At 46.8% G+C, this 20,286-nt stretch overlaps 1 protein-coding gene across 3 annotated transcripts in view; it reads right to left on the reverse strand.

Annotated features, from left to right (window-relative positions):
- The window catches only part of LOC126210508 (ankyrin-1-like), a 42,519-nt gene that overhangs the window by 6,846 nt on the left and 15,387 nt on the right, over positions 1-20,286 (reverse strand). For all 3 annotated transcript variants that reach the window (XM_049939752.1, XM_049939754.1, XM_049939753.1), the window contains exon 2: positions 10,899-11,496. In XM_049939752.1, the coding sequence (XP_049795709.1) occupies positions 10,899-11,496 (598 nt within the window). The remainder of the gene's footprint in view (positions 1-10,898; positions 11,497-20,286) is intronic.

Raw genomic sequence — 20,286 nt, forward strand, 5'->3', positions numbered from 1 at the left:
TAATACTGTAAGGACGGAGTGTGGATGGGAATATACACCAATAGCCACTATCTTATCACATCAGTGTATGACGATGCAGCACTCGTGGTGGAATCTGGAGATCAACACATGTATTTACGACTTCCCAAGAGTAGAATACGTACAGTCTGTTCTCGATTCTCATTGACTGGAAGACCTATATGTTAAATCATTTCGTGGAAGTGGCAAAATGGAGACATCTCGTGGGAATGGTACATCTGTGGATCTCAGGTGATGTTTTCGTATAAGTTAACTGGATACCTCTAACATACTCTTTTTACATTATGTGTTAACAAGTGACGACTTTTTAATTGCAATTACTCCCTTTATTCTCCGACAAATGTGATAACGATGATGTGGTGGGAAGGTTTTGCTACTGGGAAGCTATGGTAGGTCGTGCGAAATGACACCCTGCTTTTGAGTGGGCGTGTATGGAGACATACCACAATTTTTTGGACTCTGTACGCCTATAAATGATAATCACGCGATTTGCCAGGAATGTTGTGGCGTTGGAACGTAAAGTTACTGTGGTTAGTGCTCCGACATATCACCAGATATGTGTGGGAAGTATTCAGACTACTATTCCAGCTGTAAGGGGAGGACAGATTTGACGTTGGGAGTTGTGATTTCAACACCTTTTTATGGCTTTAGAGCGCAAAACTGCTATGGTCACTAGCGCCCGGTCTGTGACTTAGGAAAGGGTAAAAAAATGAAACTGGAAACCAGCATCAATGGGAACGAAACTCAAAAAATTGGGGAAACTAAAAACAGAAGGAAAGCTTAAAAAACCACTATAGAAGGGGGGATGTTTGTCCCTAAAAAGAGCTTCAAATGACTGACGTCATCTCACCAGCACTAATAAACTCAAGAACACGATCGGCTGAGCGCGTGTCATCTGCTAAAATGGAAGATATATCAGGCGACAACTGTAGATGGGCGCGTAACGGAGTAAAATAGGGGCACTCAAGTAAGAGGTGTCTTACCGTCCACAGCTGAGAGCAGTGGGGACAGAGTGGGGGAGGACCACCACTTAAAAGATGTCGATGGCTAAAAAGACAGTGCCCTATCCGGAGCCTAGTTAAAATTATCTCCTCCAGACGACGAGTTCGGGAGGAAGAGGTCCAAGCACAGGGAAGAGCTTTCACGTCCTGCAATTTATTATTGGGAAGTGTCGACCAATGTGCGTGCCATAAAAGAGCAACACGACGACATAAAACACTCCGCAGATCGGCGAATGTCTGGCTGAAGAAGAGAGATTGCAGCCTTGGCCGCTATATCTGCTGCCTCATTTCCGCAGAGACCAACATGTCAAGGGATCCAGAGGAACGCCACAGAGACGCCCCCCAAGTGGAGCAAGTGGAGGCAGTCCTGAATCCGGTGGACCAGAGGGTGGACAGGGTAGAGAGCTTGGAGACTGAGGAGAGAGCTGAGCGAATCTGAGCAGATAACATTCTGTATCTGCTAATGTCGACGGATGTATTGGACAGCCTGGAGAACAGTGTAAAGCTCCGCAGTAAAAACCGAGCACTGGTCGGGAAGCCAAAATCGATTGGGGGTGTCGCCAACAATATAGGTACTCCCAAGTTCAAACGATGTTTTGGAGCCATCAGTGTAAATAAATGTGGCATGCTTCATTTGTGCAAACAGAGCAGCAAATGCCCGACGATAAACAAGAGAAGGGGTACCATCCTTGGGAAACTGACAAAGGTCACGGAGCAGGCAGGTCCGGGTCCGGAGCTAAGGCGGTGCTGTACCCCAAGTTGTCAAAGTGTTAGGAAAGGGGAATGAAAGAGAATGGAGCAGTTGATGGAAGCGGACTCCCGGTGGTAGTAGGGAGGAAGGGTGGCCTGCATACCCTAAATCCAAGGCGGCGTCGAAAAATATATCATGGACCGGATTTGCAGGCATGGGAGACAGATGGCTAGCATAACGACTCAGAAGGACAGCTCGCCGAATGGACAGCGGAGGTTCAGCAGTCTCAGCATAAAGGCTTTCCACAGGGCTGGTATAAAAAGCTCCAGACACTAAACATAATCCACGGTGGTGACCAGAGTCGAGACGCCGAAGAGCAGACGGCCGAGCAGAGGAGTAAACTATACTTCCATAGTCCAATTTCGAGCGCACTGCGGTAGAGGCGGAGAAGGACCACTCGGTCCGCTCCCCAGGAGGTACCTTTCAGTCACGGAGGGTGTTGAGGGATCGCAGACAGCGAGCCAAAAGATAGGAAACGTGGGAGGACCAGCACAGTTTTCTGTCAAACATAAGACCCAAGAATTTTGCGACGTCCGCGAACGGAAGGTTGACAGGGCCTAGATGTAAGGAAGGTGGAAGAAACTCTGTACGACGCCAAAAATTAACACAAACGGTCTTACTGGGAGAAAAGCGGAAGCCAGTTTCGATGCTCCGAGAGTGGAGGCGATCGAGACAACCTTGAAGGTGTCGTTCAAGAAGGCTGGTCCGTTGAGAGCTGTAGTAGGTCGCAAAATCGTCCACAAAGAGGGAGCCCGAGACATCAGGAAGGAGACAATCCATAATTGGATTTATGGCAATGGCAAACAGTACAACACTTAGCACGGAGCCCTGGGGTACCCCGTTTTCTTGGGAGAATGTACGGGAGAGAGTAGTGTTCACCCACACTTTAAATGTGCGCTCTGCCATAAATTCACGAAGAAAAAGGGGCAGCCGTCCTCGAAAGCCCCAAGAGAACAGTGTGCGGAGGATGCCTGTCCTCCAACAGGTCTCGTATGCTCTCTCCAGATCAAAAAATATTGCTACTGTTTGGCGATTCCGGAGAAAATTGTTCATGATGTAAGTGGAGAGATCAACAAGATGGTCAACTGCAGAACGATGCTTTCGGAAACCGCATTGGGCAGGTGTTAAAAGGTATCGGGACTCCAGCCACTAGGCGAAACAGCAATTCACCATACGCTCCAAAACCTTACATACACTACTCGTGAGAGAAAGGGGCGATAGCTAGAGGGGAGATGTTTGTCCTTTCCAGGTTTCGGAACAGGAACGACGACAGCTTCCCGCCATCGTCTGGGGAAAGTACTGTCGGTCCAAATTCGATTATAAAGGCGAAGTGGGTAACACAGACTATTGTATGATAAATGCAGCAACATTTCGATGTGGATACCATCCGGTCCTGGGGCGGAAGACGAGAAGAAGAGAGTGTGTGTAGGTGTTCCTACATAGAGGAAACACTTTCGCGATTTTGAGAGGAGAAAGCTAGAGGTCGTACTTCCGCTGCACGTTTCTTCGGGAGAAAAGCTGTCGGGTAATTTGAAGAGTTCGAAAACTCAGCAAAGTGTTGACCCAAGGAGTTAGGAATTTCGACTGGGTCCACTAATTTATCATGCGCGACAGTGAGCCCAGAGACTGGGGAGAAACTAGGTGCGCCAGATAACCTGACTCCAAACTCCCGAGGAGGGAGTGAAGGTGTTAAATGAGCTAGTAAAGAAGTCCCAACTTGCCTTCTTGCTACCGCGGATGACGCGAAGGCATCGCGCACGGAACTGCTTATAGCGGATACAGTTGGCCAAAGTAGGATGGTGCCAGAAAACGTGATGAGCACGTCGCCACTCACGTATTTCGTCTCGGCATGCCTCGTTCCACCAAGGAACTGGGGGACGCCGGGGCAATTCGGAGGTGCGAGGTATTGAACGTTCCGCAGCTGTAAGCATGACTTCTGTAATGTGGGTGACCTCATCGTCGACGCTAAGAAAGTGACGGTCATCGAATGTCGCTAGAGACGAAAAGAGTGTCCAATCGGCTTAGGCAAATTTCCAGCGTCTCGGGCGCATATATGGCAGTTGTGGTGGGCATTGAAGTCCCCAACCAGCAAATAGGGAGGCGGAAGCTGACCAAGGAGATGAAGGAGATCAGCTCTTGCCATTGGTGTGGACGATGGAATGTATACAGTACAAAGAGAAAAGGTGTATCCAGAAAGGGAAAGACGGAAAGTGACAGCTTGGAAGGAACTGTTTAAGGAGATTGGGTCATAATGGACAGTGTCATGGAGAAGAATCATGAGTCCTCCATGTGCTGTAGTGCCTTCAACAGAGGGGAAATCAAATCGGACTGACTGAAAATGGGGGAAAACATACCAATCGTGGGGACGTAGCTTTGTTTCCTGAAGACAGAAGATGACTGGCGGGTAGGATCGTAAGAGGATCGACAATTCGTCCCAATTGGCTCGAACGCCACGGATATTCCAATGGACATTGGGTGGACAGAAAAGGGAAGAATGTGACCAAGGTTGCCCTCAACTCAACGACTGCTCAGACCTTGCGACTGACAGTGTGGAACAGCTATCAGCTGAAGGCAGAAGATCCCCATCCATAGGTTGTCCGGGAGCAGCTCCTGCCACCAGCGATCGGCCGGTTGATCGGCCGCCAGCAGTGCGCCTTGGTGACACACAAGACTGACGAGGGCGGTTACCGCCAGGTGGTGCTGTAGAGGAGACACGCCGTGGCGGAGAAGGAGAGGAACTGGGTTTATTATTAGCCTTCTTGGAAACTGGACGTTGAGATGAAGGAGGAACCGAAGGTTGTGAAGGTGGGGTACGTAAAAAATCTTCATGAGTAGGCTCTTTTTTGGAACTCCGGGTGTCTGATTTTGTGGCTCGAGATTTAGCAGAACCCGATGAAGGGTGAGCCATAGAGTGAGCAGGCGAGAATGGGGACGTTGAATGGGCGATCTTTGCGCTGGCCGATCTGACTACCATGGCACTAAAAGTGAGATCACAAGTCTGTGTGGTTGCCTCCTTCATTGGCCGAGGCGAGGCAAGGACGGTGTTTTATTTATCTGAGGGACAGTGGGCTTTCGACTGGCGAATAGCTTTCGAGCAAAAAGGTCGACACCTTTTCCTTCACTCTGATTTCCTGAATGAGCAGTTTGGCTTTAAAAATGGGGCAATCTCGAGAGGAAGCAGCGTGGTCACCCATACAGTTGATGCAATGAGGGGATGGAGGTAGACAAGCTCCCTCATGGGCATCCTTGCCACATGTAACACATTTGGCCGGATTGGAACAAGACTGGCTGGTATGATTGAACCGCTGACACCGATAGCAACGTGTAGGGTTTGGGATGAAAGGGCAATCGGAAATTCTCATAGCCCGCTTTTATGTTCGATGGAAGTTGAACTTTGTCAAGTGTCAAGAAGACAGTTCGGGTTGGAACGATGTTTTTGTCAACCCTTTTCATGACGCGATGAACAGCCGTTACGCCCTGGTCAGTCAGGTAGTTTTGAATTTCCTCGTCGGACAATCCGTCGAGGGAGCACGTATAAACGATCCCATGAGATGAATTTAGGGTGCGGTGTGCTTTCACCCAGACAGGGAAGGTGTGTAGCAGTGGAGCACACAGCAATTTTTGTGCTTGGAGGGCACTGACTGTTTCTAACAACAAGGTGCCATTTCGTAATCGGAAACAATACTTTACAGGACCTGCAATTGCGTCGACACCATTCTGAATAATGAGAGGGTAGACTGTGGAGAAGTCTTGACCTTCGTCAGACCGAGAAACAACAAGGAGCTGTGGCAACGATGGAAGAACTGTCTGTGGCTGAGGCTCATTGAACTTACACTTGTGAGCAGACATAGTGGATGATGAGGAAACCATTGCAGAAGTATCCCCCATGATTACCAGCGTCTCCGATGGCGCTCCTTCCTTGTAGGGGCCCTCTCTGAGGGCACTCCCGCCTTAGGTTATTGTTCACACCTCAGGTCACACCTCCCGAGGAACGGACGGTTGGATCAATTGGCACTTTCGGAAGGTATCAGCTTGGGTAATCACCCCTCCCTGGGCCTGGCCGTTACCAGGGGGTACGTACGTGTCCTACCTGTACTCCCGGGGTGGGGGAAAACGCGTTACCCCGTCACCGGCTACGCATGGGAATGCGTGGGTCAGCCTTCAGACACGCACTGGGAGGAAAAAAGAGAAAGGGAAGAACAAAGGAAAGGAAAGGACAGGAAAGGAAAGAAAAGAGGTCTCAAACTCCGCAGCGAAGAAAAGGGTAAAGAAGAGAGAAGGAAAAAGGAGGGACAAAGGAAGGACAAAGACTTGCCAGCAGAGAAAGCATAGAAGAGAAAGGATAGAAGAGAGACCGATGTACAGTTTCGAGCGTCCGTCTCCGGACGTAGGCACTAAACATACTCCCAGAGGGGGAGAAAGGGAAGGGAAGAGGCGGAGGTGAGGGGGGGGGGGGAGATGGGGAAGGATGTGGAAAAGAAAGGTATGTAGCCCGGAAAGGAAGGAGGGACACACTAGCTCGGGGTCCCGTGCTCGCTACGCATGTATCCATAAAAGAGTTGTGGACACCCTGGGGGATTTCAGCACATTGACGGGTATGTCCAACCATGAGGGGTGATAGATTTGTTTTGTAAATACCTACACAATATATCAGTGCAAGGGTACAAGTGAATCTGCTATAGTGTAAAATCATGGATATGCAGAACATTCTCTCATCAGCTCCCCTATGCAGATCCTTACATGTTCTTTGTCTACACCAACCAATGCTGGTGATGTCTTTTGAACCCTTTTGTCTGTGAAAGCGCTGTTGATTGCCTCATAGTGCCAGCCACCTGTGCTTTTCAACACTTGTCTGAGAGAGTCTTTATGGGATGCAATACCTTCTGGAAGTACGATGGAAAATACCTGGAGCCTATTCTCCAATATGGTTGGTTGGGAGTCCTAAATAGCAAATAATTTCCTACAGTAGAGCAGAATCTAGACACTTCGGTGGTGTGAGAGTGTGCATACCATAATTTTATTGGTCGTTATAGAGACACGAACGATAATTGAATTGCTTTTCTGAAATGTGTATTTGTTGTAGTGGAAAGTAAATGTGGTCTGTGTTGCAAAATGTGCAAAGAAAATGGTGTGGGTGGGTAGTGTACAGGCAATGTCCCGCCATAAGAGAGGTATAGATTTGATGTGGAAAATTCGATCCCAGATAATCTATAACCATAAGAGATGTGAGAGATTTTATGTGGAAAATTATGTCCATCATTAAGGAGGATAGAGGTTTGCTTGGGGAACTGAAATTACCAGAGCCACAGTAGCCACGAGGAGGTATTTCAGATTCTTCGCTTATTGCTGTCACCATACTTGCAATTACAATGATAAATATGTGACTGGTTTCCTGGAATGACTCTGCTCGGTGTCCTGGCATGTGGCAGAAGGAGCCGGTGGGTAGAATGAAAGAACATTTGTGGATTAAGACGCGAGCCTCCCAAAGTGGTCAGAAGCGTTATGAGGCTGCAGTTCACCTAAGCATGCCGCTCTCTGGTTCAAATGGCCCTGAGCACTATGGGACTTAACATCTGTAGTCATCAGTCCCCTAGAACTTAGAACTACTTAAACCTAAATAACCTAAGGACATCACACACATCCGTGCCCGAGGCAGGATTCGAACCTGCGACCGTAGCAGCCGCGCGGCTCCGAACTGAGCGCCTAGAACCGCTAAGACCACCGCGGCCGGCCGCTCTCTGGGCCGGCGATAGCGAACTAACACTCAGCATGTGTTGCGATAGCGTTTGTTGCGAGGTGTCTCCTATTTCAGCATAAAAGTATCACAAACATCGTCATTTAGGCGTGTAACATTTTGCTGCTGATATCGGTTTCGAGATCGGTAAATTAATTCACAATTCATGAAGCTTTACTCATCGATAGAGCTCGGAAAGTAAATATTCTTCTAGTACCGGAGTCTGAAGTGGTCGCAAATTGTTGCAGGTACTATGACAATAAGCAGACTAGGCTGGAAACAGAACCATTAACGCTTTGTGTCGGAGGGACCAGCACTGTCTTTGTATTGCAGTTTGCAGATTGACACCTGCCTACGGAGGGCTGCCACCCAGCACATGCGGGTGCAGTTGCCCTGTGACCGTTGCCTGTGGTGGATGAGCGACCAATCTCAAAGGTCAAGTGATTTCGGCGGTGGGTTATATCTAGTGATACCACTACATGTGGTGCATGTGCTTCGGTTTTTGAGATCTGTGTCTTTGTGATACATGTTGGAGTGTCTGGAGGTCGACATCTACGTGCAGCATGCAGAATCATGATTTTGTATGGTGAGGGAAATGAACTGGGCTTACTATAGCGATGTAGCAATATGGTATATGGTGGTACAATCGTTTGTGGTGATATAGCCTAGTTGGAGATCGATTTCACACAAGCACAAGCTTCCCTCGACAGTAGCAGAGCAGCGTGATTAAGTGTCTTTGGTAGTAGTTCCCGTATTTCATGATCTGTAGGTCACTTTTTCATCATTTAACTATCAGTGCAATATGATGGCCTTACGTTCTTCGATGTGTACAAAACGTTTTCCGCTGAAATTCTCGTAATTTGTCAATCTTTAGAAAGTGGCAGACAGTATGCACCCATAGCAGCACCAATTTGGTTGGTTAAATTCAATAAGCAATCAGGATGCTTCATTCACAGGAAGTTCCATGATGTCAAAAAGTCAGATGACATTCTTCGTGGGGAGAGGGGGGGGGGGGCATGGCAGTCCTTACAGAATGGTGTAAACAAGACAGGGGCAGAACAAGGCAACAACACAAAGTTCCATGGACGTCAGAGAGTCCCGTGAAGTCTTCGTGTTCGAGTCCAGGAAGACCAGGCTGCCCTGGTTTGGACAGGTGGGATGCTCTCACACCTGCCATTGTGGCTTCAGAGCATCTCCAGACCAGCAGTCGTAGGATATCGAAAAGTCACCTAATATTCCAGCCATTTTTCTCGTCTGTAGGTCAGTGCTTCGAATTCTAGGAGAATCTTTTAGACATCTGATCTGCTGTGTCTGCTTTTTTCTTTTTTTTTTTTCTTCGTTTCTTCGAGACCTGTTGTGGAGTTTTGAAATATGTCAAGAACTTTTAGATACAGAATTGTTCAGATTTTCCCATATGTGCTTAGATATCATAGTGGGTTTCCCACTGTAGAACTGTGCTTCGAAAAGTGACGAATATACAAAGTAAGAGCCTTAACGGCCCTAACTCCAGCAGCAAACTAAGCCTGCTCAGAATTTCAGAAGAAGTATGAAAACTACAGTAGCTGTAAAACTGAAATTTTTCTCTCTGTTACAGTGCCTCCAAACAAGCAGGTGAAACTCGAAAAGTGGTGGCGGAAGTCTGCAGAAAGTGGAGGAGGGGGCAATGCAGTACACAGAAAGTAAATAAAGTACAACAACCTAACCTACCTCTCCAGCAGTTGAGCACAGATGGACAATTTCCTTCCATTTACAAGGTGGGGTGGCTGTGGAGGGAGGTGAGCGATGCCATGAGAGTGGGAGGAGGGGTAGCTTAGTGGAGGCTGCCCAGTTGAGGTGTTTCTCGCCAAAATGTAAAATTTCCTCCCATTTCCAGGTTGTGGTGTGGCAAAATGGCGCGCGGAAAAACAGCCGCCATTTTGAATAAATTATCTGTTCCATGACAGACTTTGTCTTACTACTCCTGCTATTTCTGTTTTGATTTCTGGACGACACAAAAATATTAACTAACAACAGAGTCCACAGCAATACCACTAGGCCTCTACAATCTTTTAAAACCGTGAATGTATTGCAGTTTATCACTAAATAAAGTTTCGTACTCACCCATATCATCTACATTACATACTGTGCCATAACCAAGTTTTTAGTTTTTGTTGTTTTCTGCTTCCAGCAAGAAAATTATATCTACAGTTACTTTGTTGTGCAAAACTAGTCTTTGAAAGTTTGTAATGGTTTTTATGTGTGTATACAGTTAATGATTAAAGTAGTTTTTAGTCTGTCACAACCTGAGATTTTTTGTGTAACGTCTTTTTTCCAGCTCCCTAACCGTCTAGGGCCCAACTATGTCACTTCCTCTAACATTTACGACGTTATTCCTATTGGTACCAAGTGTAATAATACTCTTTCTCGACACATGTTGTGCTCTCCAACCAAGTTTTCTTATTATCTTCACCAAGAAAGTTTTCACTCCCTTTTTAAGGGTTCTTCTAGTTTGCTTTATTTACTCCTCCAATGGATCCCTTAACGTTATTTGATAACCCATTGTTGTTGAGTCCGGAAAGTTTTCGCCGGTTTCTAATTGGCGAAGCTATAGTACTGCGCTGCATTGTGGCAGCTACATTGTGCTAGAGTGAATGGTGCGTCTCCTCTAATTCCACTGACTAGTAGATACAATGCAATCCTAAGCTTGTGAGACGTTGAGTGTCAGTATCCTGCAGTGAGTTCATCAGTACCACGGCAAGCCAGCCCACATATGCCGGCACCTGGTGGGATGTTTGTGAAATCTGGCACTGGGAGGTGCCAGGCTATTGACTTGTGGAGGTGCCCACCTGTCAGCTCTGAGGTGTCGCCTTGGCCGCTGAATGTGTCCTGCAACACGTGACCATGGGGCTGATGCTGGTATAACGGTATGGTTTACTACATCTGATAGTTGCAACAGGTCAGTATTCACAGCATGGCAGCATCAGATATGGAAAATTATGGATATCTAGCTGCCTACTTTGAACTGTGCTGCAGCATAATACAGACTTCCTGGTGCTGGTAAAGAATGACATACTGCTCTTCTATTACTTCCCTTTATCAGTAATGATCAGGCAGAGTAAGATCCTAGTACTCGTCTACCTGTCTGCAAACAGCACTCTTTACTGTGTCTGCTTCAACACTGAGCTTCACATAGTTGAGCTCTCAGCAAGAATGTCTCCTCCTGAGTGGAAAGTCAACACATACTTTGTACAGAAGCTTGACGCCAAAGCTAAAACCTAAATAACAACGTGTTGCACACACACACACACACACACACACACACACACACACACACACACACACAGAGAGAGAGAGAGAGAGAGAGAGAGAGAGAGAGAGAGAGCCTTGGGATATGATGGTTTTCTGTTGTGCTTGCCTGGTTTCCGTCGGTGGCTCCCTGAGCAGCCGTCTCACTTCAGCAACGTCTTGCGGCTGCTCGAGCTCTGCATCGGCCCAGCCCTGCGTGGAGAACACCTGGGGGTGTGCTTTTATGAAGGCGATGGTAGCCAGGGCGAGGCTGGTGCAGGAGTACCTAGCGGCCACCACAGCGGCGACCGCCGCATTCTCCACATCCAGCTGCGCGATCAGCTGCCGCTCGCACTCCGCTTTCAGCCCCAAAACGCCGTATTTGTCTGCGGCTGCCAGCAGCTGGGTGGCCAAGCTGGGCAGCTGGGGGGCCAAGCTGGGCAGCTGGGGCGCCCGGAGGGTATAGAGGTAGGCCACCAGCAGGCTCAGCTCGGGGCCCCCCGTGTCCGTGATGGTCACCTCGCTGCTCCTGGCCTCCAGGGTGTCGTGCCGAAACATGGCGGCAAACACAGGGCTCCTGGCCGCCAGGACCGCCCTGTGCACCACCAGCCTCGTCTGGCCCGACACCAGCTCCACGAGGCCTCCGCTGCCTCCAGCTTCCAGCATGGCGGCCAGGTCCACAGTCGCGGTCTCCTCCACATCGGTAACAGTATCCATTGCCGACGACTCTGAAACACAGCACCACTGAGCTGGCTTTTGCCGCTTCACAGCACCTCCATCACTCGTATGTTGTACAGGCAGAAGCTTGAAACTTCTTGGCAGATTAAAACTGTGTGCCCGACCGAGACTCGAAGTCGGGACCTTTGCCTTTCGCGGGCAAGTGCTCTACCATCTGAGCTACCGAAGCACGACCCACGCCCGGTACTCACAGCTTTACTTCTGCCAGTATCCCGTCTCCTACCTTCCAAACTTTACAGAAGCTCTCCTGCGAACCTTGCAGAACTAGCACTCCTGAAAGAAAGGATATTGTGGGGACATGGCTTAGCCACAGCCTGGGGGATGTTTCCAGAATGAGATTTTCACTCTGCAGCGGAGTGAGCGCTGATATGAAACTTCCTGGCAGATTAAAACTGTGTGCCCGACCGAGACTTGGTAGCTCAGATGGTAGAGCACTTGCCCGCGAAAGGCAAAGGTACTGAGTTCGAGTCTCGGTCGGGCACACGGTTTTAATCTGCCAGGAAGTTTCATATCAGCGCACACTCCGCTGCAGAGTGAAAATCTCATTCTGGAAACATCCCCCAGGCTGTGGCTAAGCCATGTCTCCGCAATATCCTTTCTTTCAGGAGTGCTAGTTCTGCGAGGTTCGCAGGAGAGCTTCTGTAAAGTTTGGAAGGTAGGATGCAAGGTACTGGCGGAAGTAAAGCTGTGAGGACGGGGCGTGAGTCGCGCTTGGGTAGCTCAGATGGTGGATCACTTGCCCGCGAAAGGCAAAGGTCCCGAGTTCGAGTCTCGGTCGGGCACACAGTTTTAATCTGCCAGGAAGTTTCATACCAGCGCACACTCCGCTGCAGAGAGAAAATCTCATTCAGGCAGGAGCTTGTCGAGCAACAGTTTTTAAAAGGTAGCCTGCTACGGGTGAATCAGAACCCCCCGTGATATCTTTGCCTTGTCTAACAGCAGCAGGTCTTCACTAGGACAATAGTAATAGTTTCAGCACCCTCATTATGCACAACATGTCTACAAAATGGGCGAAGACCTCATTTCTTTAACTTCCAGTGTCACTTGAACATGAAATGTTTCAAAATGGTGATATAGAACATTACTGGCAAGGCCAAAAGATCTATGTTGCTATTTCACTAAACGACTTACCATCCTACCGAGCGGGGTGGTTAGCACACTGGACTCTCATTCGGGAGGACGACGGTTCAAACCCGCGTCCGGCCATCGTTATTTAGGTTTTCCGTGATTTGCCTACATCGCTTCAGGCTAATGCTGGGATGCTTTCCTTGAAATGGCACAGCCAACTTTCTTCACCATTATTCCCTAGTCCGATGCAAATGACGACGTCGCTGTTTGGTCCCCCTCCCACATCAACCAACCAATCAATTTATCATCCTAATCTCTCATGATATTTAGGGAAAAAACGATACGTTACTCCTGGAATCGGTGGTAGTCTGCTCATAACAGACAGCACTACAAACTAATGAGGCAAAACATTATGACCACGTGCTTAATAGTTGGTTTGCCCATGTTTGGAACGAAATACGTCACTGATTCTGCATATCAGGGATCTGGCAGTTGGTTGCTACGTTTGTGGAGATACGTAGCGTTAGATGTCTATGCACAGGTCGTGTAATTCGCGTAAATAACGGGCTGCTGATTTTCGTGCATGGTGATGGCGCCCGGTAGCGACCCAGACGGGTTCCACAGAGCTTACATCAGGCGAATTTGGTCGCTGAGACATAAACGTGAGTTCATTACAATTCTCCTCAAACCACTCACTGTAGCACGGTTCTGGCTCCGAGACACGGAAAATTATACTTCTGAAAAATGATATCACTGTCGGGCAAGACATCAAACATAAAGGGGTGCACAATTATGATGATTTGGGTTGAGGGGGTCGATATCATGGTCATCAGCGCCCTGACGAAAAGTCAGCAAGCAAATCTCATGGATGGGGACGAAGACTGTCCCCACATGCGGAACGCTTTATAACGTATTACAGTCTGCCGCCCTTTCCTACCAATTTAGTGATGAGGCATGACAGTTCACACAGTTTCACCACCGTTGTAACACTGGAATCGCTATCTGCGATAATGGCGGGCAGATCTCCAGCGAGACTGAGGGCTGCCCTAACGTCCGTTTACGGGATATACGTAGCCGCAATATGCTGAACTGAAAGCAGCACGCCACAAACTTCACAGAGTACTGTCCGAAAGAACAGACACCATATCCATATAAGTATATACAGTAGTTCTGGCAATACCGGCCATCACCTTCTTCTATGCGGATTCACACATAATCCCCGAAGTCTTACGGGACTTGGTACGAATGTCTTCCACGAGTAATGAGTGTGGTGGGGTGGGACACTACGAATGTAGTGTGTGGACATGCAAGGTGAGAATGTGGGTCTCGCGGGAGGCGTGCGCGATATCTCCCTGCAGTCGCACTACCCTCTGTGCCCTCAGTGGCTCAGATGGATAGAGCGTCCGCTCAAAACAAACCATTAACTTGCACCACGAACACTGAATGAAAAATGGAGTGCCACCGTGATCGCAAACAGTTCGCATCATCAAGATCGAAGGCAAACTTCTTGGGAGTTACGAACCGTGCACGACTTTCAGCTAGGATCCACTCTTAAACAATGCGTATATCACATTGGTGCAACGGGCTGATGAGAACTGGTGGAATGAGATGGCAGGCAACCGAATGCGGAAGAGTTCGTTGTGCAGCTTATCGTGAAACTGGCGTAGCTGCAGATACTGCGATAAAAAGGCACGGAAAACACAAACATCCAGACGGCGAGCTTGTCCAGTGGTTTCAGGTGGTGTGAACTGCAACGTCACACTTTACTTTTCAGGAGGGATAGTTTGCTATAAAGATGTATGATTTTTATACGCAGACCGGGAATCAAGAGAAAGCAACTTATTTTGACCAGCTATCGGTCAAAGGCAGCTGTTATACCACATTTGTAGCTCTCTTACGCCCATTTTCCCACTCTTGCTAGCTGTGACGTAAATATTCTCTATTGCCCTTGCAAGATCACGCACACGAGAAAAAAATATTACGGGGCAGGGCAGCTCAACCTTCTACCAACACAATGAATAACTTTCCAGCGAATTTACTTGCCATCCAGCTTAGCAGTCGGCGCAACTGAATGCGAATGAGTTACGGGATTGGTATTAATTGATCTTGATACAACTCTCTTGGTACCTCTAATTTCCAGGGTTCCTTTCATATGCATGTCCTCCTGAAATTCCGCTTGGTGGGAGTTTTATTACTGAACGATGGGATAAGTTTGTTTATGTCGTCTACAAATTTTCTGGCCGATTCCACAGTTTGCTGCGCATAGTCAACTTGACGCTTTGTTTGAAGCTTCGTTATCTTACGTCTTCGAATTCGCTGTTTGATGTTATGCAACCGTCCACTGCTTCCCTACGAACCACCATAATCTGTGGCGAGCGCCAATCCGCTGTTCTTTTCTTATGCACTATACGGTCATATCACTTATTACACGAAATCTGTTCATAAATGTGGTTTTACTATGGTGCGGATGATCTTCCACGTACTTTTTTATGTTTAGATGTTTAGAACCCTCTCCTTGGACAACGATTGTCCTTCATTACGTTTGACTGGAGTCGAGATTTGTGGCTCCCTATTCGACAACGATGACGAACTGCATGCCTCGACATCCTTCTCTTTAAAATTACAGGAAAGTTCGTGCAGGGTGACAATTACTGAACTATAACGTAAATTAGCTACAAACTACGGCGGGCACATGTTATTCGACATGTAAACGTCACTACCGATATTCAGATTTAGTTTATGACATGTTCGATATGCCTGCCATCGTTGGCGACAATGTGGCGCAGACGAATAACGAAATTCTGGACGATTCGCTGAAGTGTCGGAACATCGATGCTGTCGATCTCCTGAATGGCTGTTTTCAGCTCAGCAATGGTTTTGGGGTTATTTCTGTAAACTTTGTCTTTAATACAGCCTCACAAAAAGGACTGGCATTTGTTCAGATCCGGAGAGTAAGACGGCCAATCGAGGCCTATGCCAGTGGCCTCTGGGTACACCAGAGCCAGAATGCAGTCCCCAAAGCGCTCCTCCACGACCTCAATCTCCTGCTTCGGTGTGGTCGAGCTCCGCCTTGCATGAACCACATCTCGTCCAAATCAATTTGGATAATAGGGATGAAATCATCTTAAAAAAAACTTCACGTACAGTTTGAAAGTCATGGTGCCATCAAGGAATGTCTCAAAGGTTATTCCGTGAATGGACATTGCACACCATATATTCACCCGTTGAGGGTGAAGAGTCTCCCCGATAGCGAAATGCAGATTCTCAGCCCCCAAACGCGCCAGTTTTGCTTATGAACGAACCCTGCCAAATGAAAGTGGTCTTCGTCGCTAAACCAAACATTTCATTACCGTTCAACAAACGTTTTTGCTGATTTTTTTTTTACCAAGAAGTAATGAAAATAAATTAGAGGGTCAGTATTGCACATTTCTAAAATTCATTTTTATACTCATTTTGCTCTCGGCTAATGCTCATCGCAAATAGTACTGCAACTCCTTTCGGTTCCTTGCTTTGGTTTCATTGACACCACTGTCGCGTATCTACTTACACACCTATAAGTTAGGGGGAATGGAGTCATATTCTTAAGGCTTTTTACTGATAATAGTGTTATTCGTCACCTCCGCCTCCAATTTCTACCTCGTTCCCTTATAGAGAAATGTTTGTTTACTTTGTTGTCCTCGCGTAGTCCTAAAAATTAATCTTAAAACTTACATCCATTCACTGAAGATGGTCATAAAACACAACAGATCTCTCGTTCAGAAAGTAGTTGCTGACTGCAGTTATTAGTGTTGATACGTGCTGGTTTGTGACACGCGCAAATCATTTTTCACTGTTGGCGTAGAGCACAATTATCAGTTCTGTGAAACTCGAAATGTCTCGCACTTTATCCCTGGGTTGGTAAGGCTCCAATCTGCAAGAGAACTTGCCCTTTTAATTGGACTCTAAAAATATGCACGACATTTCCTTGCAATCGGAAGTTAAGCGTATTTCTTGCTACAAGGAAATTAGCGAGATTCGCCACACAGTGTAGAAGGAAGTTTCACCAAGGCGTTCATTTCGGAGCTTTCTGTTTTGTATCCAAATTACAGTAATTGTTACTAACATTCATCATCAGGGCGGACGTGTTCACATTTTCACTTTTGTTCGTGGTTAATACACAACTAAATCAGTTGTCACGTTGTTCCTTACTGAATGTTCTCGCCACTCTTGCCCATTCAAAAGTTTCTGAGTAAGATTATGTGGACACGCATCGCAGCTTGCGAGATGCGATTATCAGTGACTGGTGTAACGGTGCTTGGCTCTACCTAATATGAAAAGCGTGATTTCTTCCAGTCAATTATGTTGCAGGCCAGGCGTGCTGTACAATACAATGCAAATCACTTATTTTTAGTCCTCTTTTCTTTGTTGTTGTTGTTGTTGTTGTCGTCTTCAGTCCTGAGACTGGTTTGATGCAGCTGTCCATGCTACTCTATCCTGTGCAAGCTTCTTCATCTCCCAGTACCTACTGCAGCCTACATCCTTCTGAATCTGCTTAGTGTATTCATCTCTTGCTCCCCCTCTTATCTTAAGATGAAATAATTATTCTACACGAGAATCATGACGTAGGAAATAAATGTAATGTCAATCAGAGGAGAGCGAATAGTGGTTGGAATTCACAAAATGTTGTTGTTGTTGTTGTTGTTGTCTTCAGTCCAGATACTGGTTTGATGCAGCTCTCCATGCTACTCTATCCTGTGCAAGCTTCTTCATCCCCGAGAAACTACTGCAATCTACATCCTTCTGAGTCTGCTTGGTGTATTCATCTTTTGGTCTCCGTCTACGATTTTTACCCTCCACGCTTCCCTCCAGCACTTAACTCGTCATCCCTTGATGCCTTAAAACGTGTGCTACCAACCGACCCCTTCTTCTATTCAGGGTGAACCACAAATTCCTCTTCTCCGCAATTCTATTCAGTACCTCATTAGTGTTGTGACCTACCCATCTCATCCTCATGATTCTTCGGTAGCACCACATTTCGAAAGCTTCTATTCTCTTTTTGTCTAAAGTATTTATCGTCCCTGTTTCACTTTCATACATAGCTACACTCCATACAAATACTTTCAGAATGGACTTCCTGACACTTAGATCTATACTCGATGTTAACAAATTTATTTTCTTCAGAAACGCTTTCCTTACCATTGCCAGTCTACATTTCTTATCCTCTTTACTTCGACCACTGTGAATTATTTTGCTCCCCAAATAGCAAAACTCATCTACTACTTTAAGTGTTTCATTTCCTAATCTAATTCCCACAGCATCACCTGATTTAATTGGACTACATTCCATTATCCTCGCTTTACTCTTGTTGATGTTCACCTTACATCCTTTCAACACACTGTCCAAGACACTGTCACAAAAATGTATACAAAAAGTGTCGCGGAACAGCAGTAACTGTCCCTGCCCTCTGGGGTGTAGCCGGTGTTTTCATGTCACTAGTGCACAACCTAAAATGACAGACCCTCGTTCTTTGAGAAAAACCACCCCTACGCTTACTTAGCCACAACTCCAACGGTGGGCATAGAAGGTGCCGATGTTGTAGCGACCGAGGTATGTGTTGGATTACTAAAGGCATTCATTTTCTTTTTGTTTCTTCCGTTTACAAATTTGTGTTAAAAAGGTAATTACATCAACAAGGAATAATAACAACGGAGGCGAATAATTTTCTCAGGCGACCTAGATTACGAAAAAAATTAAAAATTTAATCCTGGTCGCTTTATAGAGGCTCTTTCGCGCATTCCGTCACACGTTTTACATTTCGTTCGCATAGCTACACGGATACTGCTTTTCATATAAGGATTCCGCCGACAGCACCTAACGAATGTTTCTTTGTGCAACCATACCGTTCCTTCCGAAGATTCGAAGGTAAAGAAACTTGATTTACATTTAAAAACATTTCTTTCGCAAATTTATTCTGATGCATACCACGCTTAAAATAACATTGCACTGCAACAAAAAAGACCGCTGCTAAAAGTAAATCAAGAATTGTGCTGTGCATCGCCACTGCATCCGTACGGCTAAGCAATTCCCGCGGGGTCTCCACAAGCACAAAGCAATTTTGATGTCTCGAAATGAAGTTCTTAACTTAGTGATAAAAATAAACGTCGTATAGATTACACTTTGGTGTGCAGTTTGCCGATATTATTTCTTCCGTGCAAGTCGGTTGACCATCATCTATTAAAATGCTGTCATCCTTGACGGTTTTACACTGAAGCGCCAAAGAAACTGGTATAGGCATGCTTATTCAAATACAGAGAGCTGCGAACAAGCAGAATACGGCGCAGCGGTCGGCAACTGCGCCAGACACTTGTGTAGCGATGAAGTGGGCATTTTCCCGTACGACCGTTTCAAGAATATACCGTGAATATCAGGAAATTCCGGAAAAAGAATCTGCAAGAACGGGACCAACGACGACTGGAGAGAATCGTTCAGCGTGAGAGAAGTGCAGTTGGAGTGATATGGGACCCCTGATACGTCTAGATACGACTGACAGGTGACACGTATGTAAGCATCCTGTCTGATCACCTGCATCCATTCGTGTCCATTGTGCAATCCGACGGATTTGGGCAATTCAAGCAGGACAATGCGACACGCCACGCGTCCAGAATTGCTACAGAGTGGCTCTAGCAACACTCTTCTGAGTCTTAGACACTTACGCTGGCCACCAAACTCTCCAGACATGAACATAATTGACCATATCTGGGATGCCTTGCAACGTGCTGTTCAGAAAAGATCTCCACCTCCTCACACTCTTACGGATTTATGGACAGCACTACTTCAGACATTAGTCGAGTCCATGCCACGTCGGCCGGCCGCTGTGGTCGAGTGGTTCTAGGCGCTTCAGTCCGGAACCACGCGGCTGCTACGGTCGCAAGTTCGAATCCTACCTCGGGCATGGATGCGTGTGGTGTCCTTAGGTTAGTTTTAAGTAGTTTTATGTCTAGGGGACTGATGACCTCAGATATCAAGTCCCATAGTGCTTAGATCCATTTGAACCATACCACATCGTGCTGCGGTACTTCAACGTGCTCGTGGGGAAGGGGGGGGGGGGTCCTAGATGATAGATAGACTGGTGTAACAGTTTCTTTGGTTCTTCATTGTAACTGAATTCTGATAAAGTCTGGAACGAGCTGCTGTAGAGCGCAAAGCTAACCGACCGACAGATGATGGTGCGAATGTCTGTGATGGCTACGTTCATTTGTCAAAGTTGGCTGTGCAAGGCGAGCCACCTGACATATTCCAGAGATATAAGAGGAGATGAAAACCAGACGGACGTCAGATACAGCACGAAAACTGCCTAGCTATCGTCCAGTGTCTTCTATGCTTGCCAGGGTCGTACACCCCTACCGAACGAGTATTTTCGTTGATAAATACCATGCGCCCGTAGGAAAAATTGTCACAAAGTTCAAAAACTACGTGCAACGTCCATTGCAAAACTGAATACTGGCAGAAATGAAAACCACAATTACTTAAAAAGTCACACATTACAGAAATGTGAATTTGAAACTAAATAAATAATTCAGTAACGTACGCTTCTAACCTAATTTCAGCGTAACCACCCCCCCCCCTTCCCCTCAGTCACTTATCCTCCATCCTCTCCCATACCGACAGGAATGTCACACATTGACTTTTAATAAAGCTGGCCAAAGAGACACAGAAGATAAACCACAAATTTC

This window comes from Schistocerca nitens, chromosome 10 (assembly GCF_023898315.1).
Source record: "Schistocerca nitens isolate TAMUIC-IGC-003100 chromosome 10, iqSchNite1.1, whole genome shotgun sequence".
In the NCBI taxonomy this organism is placed as follows: domain Eukaryota; kingdom Metazoa; phylum Arthropoda; class Insecta; order Orthoptera; family Acrididae; genus Schistocerca; species Schistocerca nitens.